General features: G+C 39.2%; 1 protein-coding gene across 1 annotated transcript in view; it reads left to right on the forward strand.

The window, feature by feature from the left end:
• Positions 1-989: 989 nt before the first annotated feature.
• The window catches only part of PDGFC (platelet derived growth factor C), a 121,721-nt gene continuing 103,810 nt past the window's right edge, over positions 990-18,900 (forward strand). The window contains exon 1 of the mRNA XM_066186079.1: positions 990-1,618. Coding sequence (XP_066042176.1) covers positions 1,501-1,618 — 118 coding nt within the window. The 5' untranslated portion in view covers positions 990-1,500. The remainder of the gene's footprint in view (positions 1,619-18,900) is intronic.

Genomic DNA, 18,900 nt, shown 5'->3' on the forward strand with positions numbered 1-18,900 from the left:
GTATAGGTCCCCCATCCGGCCCCAAAACAACTTCAGAACTATGGGGACTGAAGTCAAAAATTTAAGAAACCCTCCCAAAGCTTCTCAATCAAGACAAAGAGGTTTGTCCTAATTGCTTCTTTTGCCGTCCTGGTATCTAGTTAGCGTTGGGTCTTGTTACCCAGACCCACCACACAGCCACAGTTCAAGTCCTCTAGCAACCTAGAAATGCCGTCTCTAGCAAAGATCTATGTGTGTGCTGAACATCATCAGTCCTGTTAGTCCTCACCAGCATTAATAGGGGAATACTCCTTGACGTAATCTCAGTTCTGGTTTCTGGTGAAACAGCAAAAAGGAACCAAATCCTGCCTGCTTTACGTCGCCAAGTATCACACAGCAAGGGACAGTTACAACGAGTTGAACCTATGTTTCCATCTACTTATGTAACTGTTAGATGTCCCAGTTCAGGGTAACCAAAACAACTTCTAGTAAAAAAAACAAACAAACCAACAAAAAAAAACCCCACCCAAACAAACAAACCCAAACAAACAAAGAAATAAAACCAAACTACTCAGAGACTTTTAAAAACTTCCTTTCAGTGTTTTAGTTCCCACTACCAAGGGCATCCTTTAGATGAAATGCTTAACCAAGCATCAAGTTTTCAAGCACAAACCAAATTACCATAATAACAACCCAGTAAACAAACACTGGTAAGTCAGCACCTCGCCCTAATTACCAAACGCGCAAACTGACTCCGGACCGCGGTGACCTGGGGTCCTGCTCGGGGGCCGGCGGGGGGAGCCCCCTTGTCGGGGCAGCCCCCCCGGTTCCCTTCCCAGCACCTGTTGCGCCGCCACTTGGCCGCAAGCGAGGGGGCAGCAGCGGGGGCCGCCCGCAGCCTCCGTCTTCCCACCGACAACTTCCCGGGGCGTAAACGGCCGCGCCAGGTGCCGCCCTCGCCGTGATGGGACGGCGGGCGTGGGAGGGAGAGAGGGAGGGGGAGCCGGCAGGCACGGCCCGAGCTGGCAGCGCGGCCGCCGAGCTGCGGGCGAGCGAAGCGCTGGGGTGTGAGCGCGGGCTGCCCGCCCCCCGCCCGCCGCCGCCTGACAGGTGCGCGCTCCTCCGCGGCCGCACCAGCGGCCCCGCACCAGCCCCGGCTCCTCTGACCCGCGCCCGCCACGGCCACGGATTGTTTAGTCCTTGGGAAGCTGGTCTGGGTCCAGATTTTCCTTTGATCCTTTTTTTTTTTTTTTTTTTTTTTTTTTTTTTTAAGAGAGAGAGAGGGAAAAAAAAAAAAAAGCTAAAGCAAAACAAAACCTGGAGACACAGAAAAGGGCTCTAGGAAAAAGTTTGGATGGGATTATGTGGAAACTACCCTGCAATTCTCCGCTGCCAGAGCAGGCTCAGTGCTGCCTTCTCCCCAGCGGCGCAGCCCGCGCCGGGCGCTGCTGAGAGACGCCCGGGCCTCGGTGCCGCGCCGCCAGTGCCTGCTGTGCCGGAGCCCCTCGCCCCGCCGGCCCAATGCTCCTCCTCGGGCTGCTCCTGCTGACATCTGGCCTGGCCGGCCGGAGGCAGGGCGCCGTCGCCGAGTCCGACCTCAGCAGCAAGTTCGCCTTCTCCGGCGCCAAGGAGCAGAACGGTAAGGAGCCGCAGCGCCCGCCGCGGCGCAGCCCGGGGCAGGGCGGGGGCGGGCGCCCGGCCGGCGCGGAGCGGAGCGGAGCTCCCCTTCCCTCCCGGCTCCTCTCCTCCCGCCGCGGGGCGGGAGCGCGGCCCCGCGGGTGGTGGGCGCGGGGGCAGCGCGGCTCTGCCCGCCGCCTCCGGGTAAAAGGGCAGCGGTTCGGCGGCTCCCTCTTCTGCGGTACTTGAGGTGCAAAACTTGCACGGGTCCCCTTCCCGTCCACCGCCTCGCGCTGCTATAAAAACAAGCAAACTAAAAAACAACAACCTAAACCCAACAACGACCCGAGCACCTTTGTACCCTAAATGCTTCGCTCTCGGGGGGTGGGTTTTTGTGTCTGCGCGTGAATGAGTGGTGTTTTGTACGGGCTGGAAACGAGCTAATCCTGCATAGGAAATGAGAATTACTTTCAACTTTCAAGTGTACCTGAAATGTTTAGAAAACTCTCAAATGCAAGTTCCCCTGGGCTGGGGCTGCGCAGAGTTGGAGAAAGACTCCTTTCATAGAGCAAGGGCAACTTCGGGGTGTGTAATTTGCTTAGCCTCTGAACTCCATATGATTTACATTATTCAGATTTTTAAGCGCCTTTCCTCTTGATCTGCTATTATGAAGTCATTTTAAAGAATCCTTTACAAACTGTAACGTTATATACTGCATGAAACCACACTTGCTGTGGAATATCGAAAATTAAGGCTGTTAGCATATATTAATGGAAACCCTGGTGTTTAATGTGCAGGGCGGGGGGGTGTGTTTGAAAAATTTAGTACTTAGTATGTCAGCTAGAGCAAGCTTTCTCCCTGGGCACAAACCAACACAAAAGGCCAAGCTGGGAGCTCTCAAAACTCTCTGAACTGTAATGAAATAAAGCAGAAACACAGATTCGAGGCTAATTCAATTTTTCAACTTTGAACTTGGGACTCCCCAGATAAAACTATTCTACATCATATCTTCTACTAGAAAGCAAAGTTTCAGAGACCTCTGTGAGGGGGTAGAATATGCAGTGCACTAACAAATTTAAACGGGGGAGATTAATACTGCTGTGGCCTGTTAATGTGATGATATATGGCACCTGCAGGCTGCCGGAGCTGCTGATCAAAGAGCAACATGGGGATCAATCTCTAATCAGAGCAGCTGTGAAGGGCCAGAGGAAAGTGATCAAAAGACTTAGAGACTGGGCTATTCTGACAGGAAACCAATCAGATTTTGTGCTCAGTACAGGAAATTATCTGCTCTGTGTGAGAAATCACTCACTTTCTACCCCTTCCCATCCTACCTGGTGTTCAGAGGCTTTAGGGCACCAGTTTGTGACAAAATGGGCTTGGCAATTATATACTGATGTCTCGTGCTGTTATGCTGCCTTCTCTTAAATTTGCATGGTGTGCATATGGAGCTTATCAACACACAGAGTATTGTCATTGCTTTTGCTTAACTTTGTCAGGACTGGAAAGAAACCTGCTATGCTGTCAGTCTCCTCTAAAAGGTTTGTTCCAGGGTAATGCAGCTGCGCCCTGAAAGGCCTCCAGGGTGCAACAATGGAAGCATAACAGTGTAAAAGGTAGATGATACAGCACAGAAGTAAAACTGGTGTAAATAGGTGTAAGTTTATGTGATGGTGCAAACTAGATTCTGTTCACATATATCAGAAATGCAGCTGCCTTAGGTCAGGCTTCAAGTGGTTTGCAATGAAATTTAGCATGCTCTAAGATACAGTCACTACATCTTAGAACAAATACAAATCCAAGAGAAACTTTTTTAAAATAAAAACCGAAAAAGAAAGTGCCCTGAAACTGTGTTATGGGGTAGTTTATACTCAGAACGGTCCAGGTTCCTCTTGTAGTTTACTTTAAGTTTGCTTTGTAGTTGTTCAATTGCAAAACTTACTTAAAAAATAGCAACAAGTTTAAGTATAGCTAAGTACCAACCTCTGACTTTTCTTAACCGATTTTAATTATTTGGGGGATCAGTAACACTAGTCAAACCAGTTCTTACTTGATTTAATTAGAGTGATTTTTACACTCGGCTGCAATCTAAAGATTGTATAGCTTTTAGCTAGAGGCAGGTTAAAACTCCCTGGAGTATGAGAATGAGATATTGCTGTTCATGTGCCAAATAATCTCTGGTCAGGAGAGAGAGAGATTTTTTACTCACGCAGTCTACAAATAAAAATTCTGTCCTCAACTTGTAAAACTGCTAAGTGGCCAAGAAGTTCTGGAGTAGAATGGATTAGTGTTACTCAGCTGCACACATGGGTGCTATAGCTATTGCTTCAAGGTGGTGCTGAAGATGCCTGTGACCAGTTATTAATTCAGTGGGACTACTTGTGTTTCAAAGGGTAAGCATGTACTTAAGGATAAAATAATATTTACTTATTTAATAACTGAATTATATTAACTTCAAAAATTACAATTTGACTCCATTTATTTGCTAATTGTTTGCATAAGAAGCTCTCTTGTTTTTGCTGCATAGTGAATATTATTTTAGGAGAAAATTTCCTAGTGTAAATATTTTTTTGCAATTGTAAATTAAATATGTTAGGATACAGTGTTTTGCTGGTACTCCTGGAAATTCAGTGTGTTGGTTGCTGTGGGGCCAATGTAGCTCCATTTGAAACCCCTTAAAACTACCTCCATGTTTTTATTTGCCAGCCCTCTCTTATAGTGAGATTTTCTTTAAGAGCTGGTTTTATTTGTAATTCTGGTTGACAGTAAGGGGCTTTATGTGATTTCTGTGAAAAAAATCCTATTTATCTTTAGTGTTTTTATTTTATTCCGCTGAGTAAATAATCATCTGTAGGATCAAAGAAGTTTATGCAGCGGTTTTCTGGAAAGTAAAGTAGTAGTAAATGGTACATGTGGTGAGGGCTCCCATTTATCTGTGTGGATTTCATTTCTGCAATTCCTTGTCACATTATGCTTTGAAGGGTTTTTCAAACTTAGGTGGCTTTATCATTTCACTTATGGCTCTTTGATGCATTTAGTACCATTTTTTCCATATTGAAGCAGAGTCAAGAAAAATTGAATGCTCAGTTTCTTTTAGACCACAAAACCGAATGTCTTGTATATCAAATTTGATTGATTGGATGGTTTACTTCTACTTTCTTGCTTCATTTCTATCTACTTTTGACTGCTGTTTTTGACGTAGTATCTTCATGCTGTTTCTGTAGCTTCAGAAATGTCTGAGGGAGCCATTGGTAGATTGAATACTGTGAGTGACGAATTTCTAGTGACTTAACTCTGGTGGTCTGGAGTGCACCTGCTTATGTGATGTTGTTAGCTTAATCTGGATTTGATTACAGCATGAGATGGCAGGAGAATCTAAATTCTGTTTACTTGGCTGCCTTAGAACAAGATGCAGTAAATGTTTAAAGTAATTCTGCTAAGCTGTCAGCTGTTACAAGTGTATCTATAGAACATAATGTAAAAACCACTGTTGGATGCCATAAGCAGTGATGTGCAGAGATTATGTCATGTGTACCTTTCAGGTGTGTCACTGAATGACTTTAGAAGGCCAAAAACCTGAGGTCAGTTAGAAACTCACCAGGACCGGTTAAGAAGACTGATTTTCCTGCAGTCAAGTTCAAGTATGAATGAGCTGCAGTAAACAGAGTTGCTGAAGTAAATCTTAGAAAACAGAAGCGTTTACTTGATTTCTGTTAATTCTGCAGCACAGGTAATGTGTCAGTCATGATCTGTCTTTTCACAGATCTCAAAAGAAATTAGGTTGGTTTTCTTCTTCTTCCATATGAGTGGCAATGCCTAAATAATAGGTTTCACCAACTGAACGCTTCCTAATCTGTTTCTTAAATCTTCCAAAATGGGAAAGATTTATGCAGCTTAAAAAATCCAAACCCAAAAGTGTGTCCTTGAGACAGAGTTTGAAACTTGCATATTTCAGGCTATCCCTGGGAAAAGTGAGTAGCTGAAGTGCCAGAAGAAGATTCTGTCATCACCTCGATGTGTGTGTGGCCTGCTACACCTACTCTGAACCACATAGAGGATTCCCTGATTTGTGTATCTCCCAAGAGTTAATTCAGGAAGTGGAACAGCATCTCAACAAAGAGTTTCTGATTAAGTTCCTTTAGCTTGGGTTGGACATCAGAAAAACCTGATGGTGTCCAAGGGATGCAGCACACTGAATCTTTACCGACAGGAATGTCAGTGCTTTTGCTTGAAGGCAGTCATTTGACTGCAAAATTATCTCTTATAACTGAATACTTTATCATGGTGTGGTGCCACTTCCACTGGTTCATGTTGAATTGAAGAGTGCCAGCACAGCCTGTTGATGACTGCTGGGTAGCAGAAATTGTCTTAGTTTTGAGAAGATAAGAAAGTATGATAGATAAGCTGTGTCATCTAAAGGGAAACTTGATAGTGGTGCAATTTTTCTCAAGTTAAATCTATTTCTGCCTAGTCCAAGGCTTGTTTTGAAATGTTATAAAGCTGTTTTCCTGGAAAGTAATGAGTTACAGCACATTCTCTTTTGACTTTAAGCAGAAGATTGTGACAAATTAGAGAAGCTGTTCAACACTACAATAAATTGCATGGGAAGAAAGTTTTTAAAACTGAGGGGTTTTTGTGTTTGTAGTTGACTTCTGGCATATTGTTTGCCCATCAGAGTGATGCTTGGGACTTCTCCTTAATCCTGTTGCTTCTCTCAGTTTCTTTTCTTAAGTAAAATAAGGGTTTTAAAAGCACAGACCTTTTACTCTTTGTCCCAAATATGTAGTCATCCCAACCTGTCCGTTTATCTTTTAGGGTTGGAATGGAATTTAGTGTAAAAAGGAATTTAGTGTAAAATTGAATCTTGAATGGGTTTTAGTGAAAAATCTTATATTTGCATGAACTATTTCTTATTAAGTTTGCAGATTGGACTTCAAAGATTTATGTCATGTTGTTTGGGGGGTTTTTAGTTTGTTGATCAGTCAGATTGAGTTTTATAATGGAGAAGAAACATGCGGCATACCTTGGGTCAGGGACAGCTATATTGCCAAAGACCTTGCATTGAACTTTGTCTTCACGTAAGCATAATAATATCTTTTAAATCTTAAAACTTCATCCAAATCCTTTCAGTCCTAATTATTTACAGTCAACATATAATAATGAAGTACTGGTTTACATCATACAGCAGTGGTTGTGCATTATAGCAGTGGTTTTGAGGGTTTCTGTCTCTGTTGGGTGGTTGCTGCTTTTGGTTTTTGCTATGTCTGGCAGTTCCTGATTACTAGAAAGAGGATGTGCTGAGCAAGCCCACTTCCCTTATCGGGAAATGAGCCTCTTCAATTGCTTTATAGATAGCACTTGGCTTTACCAGAGAGCTATATCTTTGCTTTTCAGTCACAAAGTACATGCCATGGGAAGTACACTTCTTGGTGTGTAAGCATCTTAAGAATTGGCCAGTACAGATGTACCCTTTTAGCAGAAACCAGTGTCACTTAGAAAAAGTTACTGGAACAGAAAGTAAATAGACCTTACACATAGAAACATAGTTACTTTAGTAGCACCTAAGTGTCTGTATGAGTGCTTTGTTGTTCCAGAGTTTCTGAGAAATTAATTGCGTGTTAAAACTTACTCAGCCCTGTCATTCCCTTTTGGGGAGAACTTTTTTCAGCTTGTGTTTGAATGTGAAATTCTCTTTTTATTCAAATAGGTAAGTGAAAATTCATAATGTGTTATTGTGAAGCTCAAATATAAATTGGTGATTTGAAGGGACTTTCTTAGACTGCGGGGTGTTATTTTATGATAATGCCTGGAAAATTTGTTCCGGGCTCTGTCCATAGACAGAGAGTCTTATGGTTCTTCTGTCTTCTGATCACCTCTTCTTGACGTCATTCTAATGAGATTTTTCAAACAAATCTTCAGCGTTACATTGGGCTGCTTATGTTTATTTTCATGATTTTACAGCATACTTAAGCAGTCTTATGTGTAAAGAAAGGTACCTCATCTTTACAAAATGTGTACAATAACAACTCACTACATTTCCATAACTTAATCAGTTTCCACAGCAGTTGGTTGGCTGGGTGAAAAAAGGCAGGCCTCTGGATGCTCTAGGAGAAAGTCTTACACACCAAGAGTATAAGAACTATTAAAAACTAGTATAAACAAAGGAGAAAGCCCAGCTAATTCCTTGATCTCCTGCATTAGGGTTTGCAAGTGCTGGGTGGTTTTTTTTTGGTGGTTTTTTTGTTTGTTTGTTTTTTTCCCCCTGAGCTTTATTAGTTCTCTTCCAGCTATTCCATTGTAGTTGAGCATGCCCTCAGTTTTGGACTTTGGCGTTCACCTTGTGTAGGCATGACCTTATGTTTGCCGTGGTCTCAGAGCCTGCTTGGCTTCTTGCCACTGTGTAATTTGCAAGTCCTGTGAGTGTGTGCCACCCCCATGCCATGGCAATGTGCTTTCACCTTTGCTGACCAGACCCTCATGTGAGCTGGCTGCAGCTGAAGTTAAAAGAACTCCTCAGCTGTTTAGCTAAGTCTCTTTGAGCCACTGGATTATTATTTCACTGTGAGGCTATTCTCATTCTCGTGAGCTAATTTAAGACTGTGCAGGTTGACTCTGCAGTGGGGATCTTCACAGTGATGGTTGCTGCTTTTGTTTTCAGAATTTTATTTTCTTTCTACCACTTTTCTGTTTGGGGCTAGGGAAAGAGGATATTAATTAATCTCCTTTTAATCCAATCCAATACAGGCAGAAAGAGAAATGAAATATGAAAATTTTCAAAGGTTATTTCCCATGAAGTGGCATCCTTTTATACTACCAAGAATGAGAGTTGCAAGGAAATAATCAATAGCACCTTTTTTTTTTCCTGTGGCAATGTGCCTTTAGTGAATTAATCCTCATAAATTATTCATTAAACTTGCCATTTTGTGGTACATTTATTCAAGGTGTCATTATAAACATGGATGTTTTAAGGAGATTCTTCTAGGCCAAAAGTCACCTCTGTTCCTATCTCCCTGAAAGCCCAAAACACTGAAATTTCTCTTTGGATTAGTTAAAACTGGTTATTAACTGCATGAAAACAGCATGCAGGCATGACTCAATTTGATCACTGTTGTGCTGATTTCTCCACATGAAGTGGAAGGTACAATTGATCCTGAATAAAGCTTGGTAAAGGCAGGCAGACCGAGGTTTTCCTTTGGTCATGCACCTTGCCAGCATTGTGGCTGCAATTAAAAATCTTTGGTTTTAATTTTTTAGGGCTTGGTTTTCTAGATGACCAGTGCTGTTGTTTGGGTACCTATCCTAATATGTTCCCTATGATATTACAGTACTACTAAAGGAAGGCAGGGGAGGTCTTCCTAGTTTCAGCAAATGTCTGGCATAGCCAGTGATGATTTTGAGTGCTGGATCCTCTATCATCTTTATGTAGCTTTTCTTGAAACCTTAATCTGTCTGTCTCAGAAAAAAAATGTCTTTGGAAGAGGAAAAAGTGCTGCTTGTGTATTCTGTATATTTAATTCCTTTTTGCATTGCTGTTGCTGTTGTATTCTTATTATGAATTGGCAATAAATCATGTAAGAAGGTGGGGGGCAAGGAGTTAGATGCTGCAGTTAATTAGAGAATTGGTCCTGTAATCTGATAAATGGGCTTCAAACTAAGTTCAGGCAGTAAAAGGTAAAGGAGTGGTGCCCTTTTTGTCGTTTCAATATTCTACATCTATAAACCATTATTCATTTTGGCACAAATCAGCAAAGTTGTAAATTTCTCTGTGTGTTAAATACCAGAGAGTGTCATATTTGAAGAGTAGTTTACACTGGAAAAATGATTTTGGAGATGCTCTTAGCACACCTTCTCTGTCAATTTGTAGCTCCTAATTTCTCTTATTTCAGCATTATTTGTTTAAAAGCACATGAAGTGCATGGAAGAGGTACTTATTTCTGAACTAATGCATGGTATAATTTGTTTCAATTGTTACCTTTAGTTATAGTCTTTTCCACAAAACTCAGTTGTCCAGTTTTTTAGTAAACTATTATCTAGGGAGCTTCATTGGATGAGCAGCAGTATGATAGCAGCTAAAATATCTAAGTTTGATTATTATTATTTTCTATTTTGTTACTTTTTCTCCTCCAGTGTAATTCTCTGTGTAACCATCCAACTGCGTTCACCCTTGTTCCAAACAATCCAAGGCATTAGTCATAGGGGCTCCAAGTTCCTCCTTGGATTGACAGGGAAACCAGCACTCATTTTATGCAATAGTTAAACATTAAAAAAGACATATGGCACAGGAAATTCTTTTTCTGTGTGTGAAGGTATGGCATTTCCAAACTGAAAGTGTTGTTCTGACTATTTCACCGGTAGTGGAGAGTTATATGAGGCCACTTCCATCTGCAGACGCTCTGTTTCACTTGCTTGTGGTTCTGGGGCTCATTCAAATGCTCTAAAACAAAATAAAAGGAGTGGATGTAATAACTTTTTTATGGAAAAGTCATAAAAAGCTACAGGGCCATGTAAACAAATTGGGTCATTTGCAAGATGTTTAACTGATGGATATTCAGTCCAAATTCAAAGGTGTGGATTAGGTTTTTACAGTCATCTTGACTGAATTTTGCCCTCAACAAGGTTTTCTTTCTCTGCCAGGAATGCCTTTGACACTACAGATGACAGATTTTCAGAAAGAGTGTTTCCAAACGTTTCAGCACATTCAGAGTAAAGCCAAGATCCAGGAGAACAATTCAGTACTGTGATTTGTTGTTTTTCTAGGTGAATGAGGAGCCTTTCTTGGTCTTCATGGTTACACTGTGAAGCTGTAGTGGAACTTTGTAGTATTCCCAGGGAAAATCAGCTAAAAGTGTTTCCCTTCTGGATTCGAACATACCAGAACTAATTACAAAGCAATTGTTTTGGCTCTCTGCTCTGTCAGTATAAATAGATTTGCACAGAACAGCAGCGACTGTGATCCAAGCTAAGGTGTGTTAGTCACAGAAATGTGTGTCCTATCTCATTGAAGCACTGAACATCATATCTATGGTGTGCCACCTCGCAAGGCCCTCCTGACTCACTTCATCACTTCTTGGAGAGGAGTGAAAAATATAATAACTAAGACTTATGCATGTTAAGATGTGGGTCATTTATTTGCTTTGATGTAAATATAAACCTAAGGATGAACAATTTTCTCACTTTGAGAGAGGGATATTGGCGTTAGCTCCCCTTCTAAAAAGACGTGCTTGCTCTCTTACTACCAAAGCAACTTCAGTTACCTTTCATAACTTCATGCACTAAAATCTGCAGATCATTTCAGAAAGAAAATAACTTCTCTAAGCACAAGTTTAGCATTAGTAGTAATTAACTGTACGTGGGTGAAACTCTCTATTTGTATGTACAATGCTAAATAATGAACTGTTGATGCATCTCTTAGATGCTTGATAAGGTGCCTGTGAAACTAACAGTTGTTACCTGGAAAGTGTATATGTGTGATTATGCAGCATTTGAAGAAGTCCTTCAGAAAGGGATTCTAATGTGTGTTGCATCAGACAGTGTCAAGTGTAAAAGGTTTCTAAGTATACTATTGGCAAATTGTGTTTCAGAAAAATATTTTGGGGAAGTGGTCTTTCTTAATATTTCAAGGCTTCCCTGTCTTACTACTTGGTTAGTCTGTTGTTATACAGGGAGGTTTGTACCTACAAACGTTTCTGTTGCTTGTGAACCTAGAGTGGATCCGAAAGGGAGGTAAAACCTCTTAATTGACAGCTATCAGGTAATGGCTCCAAGACAAACATTAACTCTATAAAAGGAGATTAAACTGGTGGATATGACCTTGTCTACTCTTTTAAAATATGGCTAAAGATTCTTGATGGCCTTGCTTTCTTTGTGTCTTTCAAAAACCCCAGGCACAAGGTGTGCTGCATATTTACAGGCAGACTGGAGTCTGAAATTTTAAATACTCTAAAAATTTCTACTAAGCACTCACTATATTTCTCACGGCACTTGCTGTTATGAGAAGTCACAAAGTACTTACTTGTAGTGCTAATGCAGCCTTGTAGTTACTCCTTTTGAAATGGAGATTGAGTCTGTGGCAGTTGAGTCTTTCAGCAGTCCTTACATATCTGCCTAAGAGCCTTTATAAAGATTGGCATAAGATGCTGAGAACAGCCTTTTTTCTTGCTGTTTCTTCCTTGGGAATCTTTATTCTATACCTGTTCTCAGTACCTGCAAGAACTGGTATGTGTGTAGTGTCCCAGACTTCCCAAGAACTGGGAAGTGGGTGTCCCAGGCTGAATCCAAACAGTACTGGCATAGAGTTTGAGTTCAATAATTTTCATTTGAAGAGAGACCACTGAGATTGTCTTTGATATTACCTAACACCTGAAGAATGCCACACCTTGGCAGAGTATGACAGTAAAGAGAGCTCTGTTGATTAAATACCTACCTGATTTGCAAAATTTTCATATTGCTTGTGGGGAAAAGGATGGTTTTGCATAGTTGTCAAGTAGAAAGATAAACATGTTTTTAAAGCATGTGCCTGCCTTATCAGCAAGAATCTTACAAAACTCTGGTTGGCCTCATTTGTCAAGATGCGTGTGGAGGTCGGTGTAGTGGCAACAGTCAATGAAGTAGCAGTGAAATGTTTCCAAACTGTTATTGCTTTTAACATAGTTACCAAAATTTGGATGCAGTTAGTCTTTCACATTGGGGAAAGAAACTCTGGTGTGCTATTAGTATGTCTAACACTGACCATTGATTTTATGGGTTTTTTAGCTTCTCTTTAAGTTTGGGGATCTAGCTATTGTTAAAAATACTGTTTGCAGGTTGGATCACTGTCCTTGAATAAAGTTGATTTCTCTTGCTCATTATGGGAAAAAGCGTCCAAATTTGTTAATGGTTCTGATTCATCTGAAACACTTAAAAAGATTTCACTGTTGAAGGGAGGCTTAGTTTTCTTAGGGACAGTTTTAACAGCCCAACATTTCTTTCTAGCAGCAGTTGGTCAATAGATGGTCATTAATTATTCAAATTTATGGTTATGTGCACTTGTGTGTGGTGTATTCTGACATTTTTCTGTATGTGGATGCTTGATATATGTTTGTTCTCATTCTGTTTCTTGAGGTTTGTTCTTGGGCTAGGTTGACCTGTTCAGATTTTTTCAGTTTTAAGAAGTGCTTGGTAACTTTATGTTCAGTATGTGCATTTCAGATGAGAATGCGTTTTGTGTAGTTTTTCAGAAAGCGCGAATCCAAGAATCTCTTGTTTTAGGTTGGCTTGGGCAAGTAATGGTGAATATTGGAGCTAAAAGTATTTTGACTGAATTCAAGATGGGCTGTCAGTGTGGTAACAGGTCCTAAAACTTTCAAAAATGTGTGTAAAGATTAAATAATAATCTTTTATGTCTGCATGGAGATCAACTAATGCTAGATGACATGATAATATTTACATTATATTTTAATTTTCTTGGGTTTGGGAAGAATGGAATCTTCTCTTTTGCATGTCCACAGTTCTTTAAATCATTTAATTCCAGGCAATAGTACCTGTTGAACATGTGTATTGTCAGCCACATCCAAGCTGCATGTTGAGCTGTCTGCTCCACAGAGGGATAAAGTGTGGCTGCAGAGGGTTCACACCATCTGATTTTGGAATTTGTGTGTACCCAGATGTTGCTACTGAATGCAGACTATAGGAGCTATTGGTTTGAGTCCTGATTCCCCAGCCCTACCTTAGGATCTTCAATAAGAACTCAGAAATACATAGGAGATTTTTTGTTTGGGTTTTAAAATTCATTTTGTGTGTATTTTTGTGGGTTTTTTTGCTGTTCATTTTTAAGTGCGTGATTACTTACTTATTAATAGCTAATTTATTAAAAACAATTTTTTATTGTGCCTTTTCTACATTCCCTTGGCTGACTTAAGACTTCAGGGTCAACTAAAATATAATTATTTTCAGTGGTAGCTGGTTTTTCTCAGTTACATTTTTTCCTTTCTATTGTTTTGCTGAATATTTGTTGTTTTGAAGCTCAAAGTCTTTTCTAAAAGCTATCTTGTAACATACTTAAATAAAAGCAAGCTGTTATCAAAAATATTCATTTCTATCCCTTAACATAAAAGCAGTTCTAAACTTGCTAATTACTATAAAGCATGCTATTATATCTACTAGCAATTTATTATATGTACTAAGTATATATACTTTTTTTTATAAATAATGTGTTACCGGCTGACTAGCTCTAATCCCTGAGCTTCCCCACTGACAGCACTTTGGACTGGATAGATGTACAAGATGCAATGTTATGTTGTGGAGTTGTTCCCTGACATACACAAAAAGGCTTGATCTGGGATGAGGAATTCCATTGAAGCTGGGAAGTGATTTGATCTAGTTAGAGTGAAAAAATTACATGGTGCACATTTGCAAGATCAAGACCTTGTCATTAATTCAAAGCCTGGAAAAGGGAAACATCTTGATGACTTCCTTTTCAGAGTTTTGATTATATCCATTAAATGAGAAATAAAGTTAAGCAATTGTATTTATGTTTGTTATGATGGCTGTGCCTGTCTAGCTATAAAAATCATTTGCTGCATCTGAATTACTTCTTATCTGAAAAAATCCCCAACTAATAATGGTTAAAGTGTAATAAAATTTACTTATGTAAAACAGTGTTTGAAAGATAAAAGCTAATCATGCTTTCATATTTTGAGTTTTATTTTCTTTTATAGCTCTCTTCTACTCAGTAAGCTAAGGAATCCAAGCTCTGTGCTGAACAACAGGATCTCTACTCCATTTTCAGTAAAATACTAATGGACACATATGACTATCTGTATTCTTGTTAAAAATTTGATAAAAAATGTAACAAAACCCCCCATGCTTCTGCCTTTATGGCAAGGGAGAAATACTCTTTTTTGCAGTTTGCAGAATAGTTGAACAACATTGAATGCATTAAAGAATAAGGAGGTGGTATATGTTGAGAGGTAAAGACAGAAATGGGAAAGAATTCTGTGCTGAAAGTTTATAGTAGAAGAAACCAAGATGCTGTGACAACACTGCATAGAAGTTTTTTTTCTCTGTATCTTTTTTCCTTACTGTAGTAGAAGAATGAACGAAAGGGCTCCAGCACAGTAGCTCTTCGTTGATGATTACTGAATGGGGCTAATTTTTTTTTTCATTTTGTGCTATATGAAGAACTTATTTTATACTGCTACATTGGTAGCACCTGATTTTTCCACCATTTAGAGGTATTTAAAAGGGGAGTTTGGAAGATTTTTCACTTGTACAGGACATGAAGCTGTAAACAGCAAAGACAGTGATCAGTGCATAAACACTGCAATATACTGGCTTTGTTTGTCCTCAGCATTACTGACAGCTCTTTTTGATGGGCTGTTACTCCAAACATGGGGTGTGTATGGTGGTGGTGGTGGTTTAAACAGGTAGTTAATCAGGGTTCGTATCCCAGGTAGTGAAGAGAGAAACATTCTTTCAGCTGTTACAGTTCTTTCTTGCTAAAACATTTTTCAGTGTCATGTAAGCATTTATATATCTGATGAACTACAGATAAAGTAGCAGATACTTAGGCTTTTTATCAATATTGGATTCATAATATAAGAAATCTCTATTTTCCTGTGGTTTTTTTTTCTGGTGCACCAAAATTAAAATATCAGACATGGGTTTTCAAATTGCTTCTCTTTTGTGTGGCCAGTAAGTGTGGCTTTCAGGGATGGCTTTGTAAAAATAATTCTCATTATTTTAAGCAAGAGGAAATTATAATACTTTTAAAATCAAGACTGAAGCATTTTAAAAAATGCAACCTAGTGGCAATTGGAAAATAATATATCTCTCTGAAAATTATCAATATATTTACTTTCCTGGCACGTGCTTATGCTGCCACTAGGAACTTGATCCTTAAAGCCAGAGGAGTGAATGTAACAAGCTGCTCAGTGGCACATTGGTCCCTACAACCTTTTTTTTTTTTTCTTTTTTTTTTCTTCCTGGCACAATTTTAGCAAATGATTTCATAATGCCTGAATTGTTTCTGAGGATAAATAAAATTACATTCAAAATTGCATCCTTCTTCTCTTCTTTCTGATTTTTTTTTTTTTTTTGTGTGTGTGGATGTGTGTGTTTTGGAAGTTTTTTTTAAAAAAACCCTGAACCCTAAGGAAAGAGTGTGTATACCAGACAGCGTTTTGATTAGAAAGGTCAGCAGCTTGCACCTGCCAAAAAGATTTTGATCAGAAATTATTAGATGTGTATTTATATATGGATGGGGAAAACAGGAAAAAGAGAAGCTTTGGTAATTTCTCTGCCTGTGAGCAGCCCTGGAGCCTCTGGAATCACCTTTTCCAGAAATAACAGTTCTAATGGTCAGCATCAAGCTTTGAGTGCTCAGCTAGCATCTGCTTTCTGTCACAGTTAGAGAAGGGCTAGAGGGAAAGATCTCACATCCTACTGGAATTGTCTGGAGTGCAGTTCCTGAAGACTGAAGAAAACAAAAAATCAACCGTCCTTTTGTTCAAGATTACTTTATAACAAAGAACACCCCATAAACACAATGGGATTATTTGCTTAAAGGACTAAGATGTTTAGGTTACCTTTAGTTGCAAATAGTAGGGAAGCATCATAAGAAAGATGGTTTTAAAAAAGAGCATCCAATAAAATGCCCTATCTGGTAAATAATTTTTATCTAGATCTTTTCCATGAAAGATATTGATGGTTTTTAGCCAGGTAATGTGAATAAATGCTTTCTCTTCAGTAGAGGAAGAGGTGCTGGTAAGATGCTGTCTTTTGCAGTTCCATAAATTCTGTGTTTAGAAAGTAGTGACAGTAGCAAGGCAAAAGTGGTAATACTATAGAGATTTTAAGAATGTCTGTAAGCCAACAACGTCTAATTCAAAGGAACTACTTTCATTCTCTGAGAATTATGTTTGTGTTTTGTTTTTAACGTGGGTACCCTGATTCTTAAAATTTTTCCTGCTCTGGAATTTCCTTCAGCTCCAGAACTGAAGCGTTGTGCATGTAATTCAGCTTTTTTGGATTTTATTCCTTTAAATAAGGATTATTCCTTACTTGTAGAGTATCTGGTACCTTGGTTCTAGGTGCAATATTTTCCCTACTTCTTCAAACCTCTATTTACAAATACCAGTTCAAATAAGCAATATTACATTCAAAGAGATTGTGTCCAGAAAATAAGTCTCTAAATAGCTTCAGATAATTTTCCTTTTTTAAGGTAAAATACAATATTTCTATGTTGTTAATTTCTGAGATTAGATATAATTCTGTTTTCATAGCTTTCTCATAATTCCCTTTAGAATTTTACCATCCTGATCTCTTTGCAGAGGTTTATCTAATGATGAAGATGTCACCTCCAACAATTGTATTCACATGCAATTTAAATATGCGCTTTTCAAACTGTAGCTGTATATTAGGTTTTAGGTAGTGTCAACAACTTTCTTCATGACTCCTATTAACCAAAAAAACATTAATTTGGAATTATCAATTTACCTTGTAAATATGGATATTTTTAAAGAAGTAAATCTTAGTGGTAGGTAGCTTATATAATTAATATTAGGCTGAGGAGAGTTCAAGAAACAATATTGTTGATTGTACTTAAAAAGAAGTGCTTTGTATTCAAGATGAAACAATTTTATTAAAGGTAGGCAAGGTAATTAAAGATATGGAATATTATGTGAATTTTGAATTTCATCAAATAGTAATGAGGCCAAAAGGAAGAGATGAAGTTAAGTATAATGCTGTGATCTCAAGACTGTAGATTAAAAGAAAGCACTAGTAAAGAAACCTGTGTGCCAAGGCAATTCCTTGAGAAAGTTCTAGAAGGTAATAGCAGCCATTCCAGGCCAAATTAAAGGTATAGTTGGCTCAGTGTGTTTTGTTTGACAATACCCAGTAAGGAATGTAACAATGATTCCCTGGACTATTCTCATGCCTTACAGTGTTGTAGGAGTCAGAAATTTTTATAAGTTGCGGGCAGAATTTGTGTGTTTGGCAGCCCAAAGGATTTTTGACATCTTGTAAACTTTTGCTGTTTACAGTTTCTAGTGAGAAAGTTTAACCACGTAACTAATAAATATCTATCTTTGGTTGTTTCATGCAGGCTGTTGGATCATTTTATTCAGTACCATCTTGCTCTTTGGTTTTGCCTATGATTTTTAGATTTGACCGACTATTGTGGAGCCTCAGCTACTGGCTGCTCCAAGCCTTGGATCACTTCTCCTGCAGAGTGTTTCCATGTTCGCATGTAGCAAATATGAACACATGTATGTGCAAAAGGCTCATAAAGTATGTATCTTCTGGTACTTCAAGTATCAAAAAATACTGAGAAGCAGTATTCAAGATACGAGTAGACCCTGGATTTACACAGTTACAGTGTTTCCTCTAATTTTCCACACATTTGCCTCAAATTCTTAATCTTCAGGTTTTCCTCTCAGCCATGTAGTCCTGTCCCAGTAGGGCAGACAGCAGCTCTGCACATGGGAAGGATGCTCAGAAATTGCTTCGTGTTGTGCACAGATCTGGAAGTGATAGAGACTGCAGTGAGTCAAAGCTATAAATTTCACAGGATCAAGACATTTCAATGTTCCACTTCAAGTGTATCATTGCTAATATGGGTAAAAGATGCTGTGTATCAGGTGATGACTGTAAAAATGTAAAGTAAACTTCCTCAAGTGTTCTTTCCTAGTATTAGGTTGTGGTGTCAAGTGGTGTTCTGTTTGTTTTGGCCTTGGTTTTCTTCCCGTAGACTTTTTTTTTTTTTTTCATTTGTAAACCTTCATGGCCAGAATCTATTCCTCCATTATGCCGTAGTCTAAGAAGAGCAGAGATTTAAGGGTTTGTGTTTTTCCAGTCCTTGCTGATCATTTTAGATCCTAGTTTGAAGGAGAACGTGCCCCTGGGGGTAAGCGGGTTCTTCAATGAGGCCAGTGATATTAAGATATTGCAAAGGAGTTGCTGGTCTCCCATCCTGTTCCTTGCCCTATTTTAGGCTTGCATTTTATTTGTTTACTATTGATATTCTCTCATGAGGTAACCTCACCTTTTTCTACCTTGTGTATGAGTAGTGATTGATTTCCATTCCCCCCTCCTCTTTAAACAGAATATTTTCTAGGGTTTCCTACATGAAGAAAAACATATTTTAGAATACCAGGTGCTTCACCTAACTATCTTTCAATTTTCTCTTGGGTCAGCATTTGGATACCATTCTGCATTTAGGAATGGGTTCTCTGTCTGCAACCAAAGTAAAAAATATTCTTAGAAAAGTAAATTAATAGAGAACTTGTGTACCTCTGGTTTCTTCTGTGCTCTAAAGTTCTGGTT

Source organism: Chamaea fasciata, unplaced genomic scaffold, assembly GCF_029207755.1.
Source record: "Chamaea fasciata isolate MVZ Bird 193981 ecotype frontalis unplaced genomic scaffold, bChaFas1.0.hap1 SCAF_6, whole genome shotgun sequence".
Taxonomy (NCBI): domain Eukaryota; kingdom Metazoa; phylum Chordata; class Aves; order Passeriformes; family Sylviidae; genus Chamaea; species Chamaea fasciata.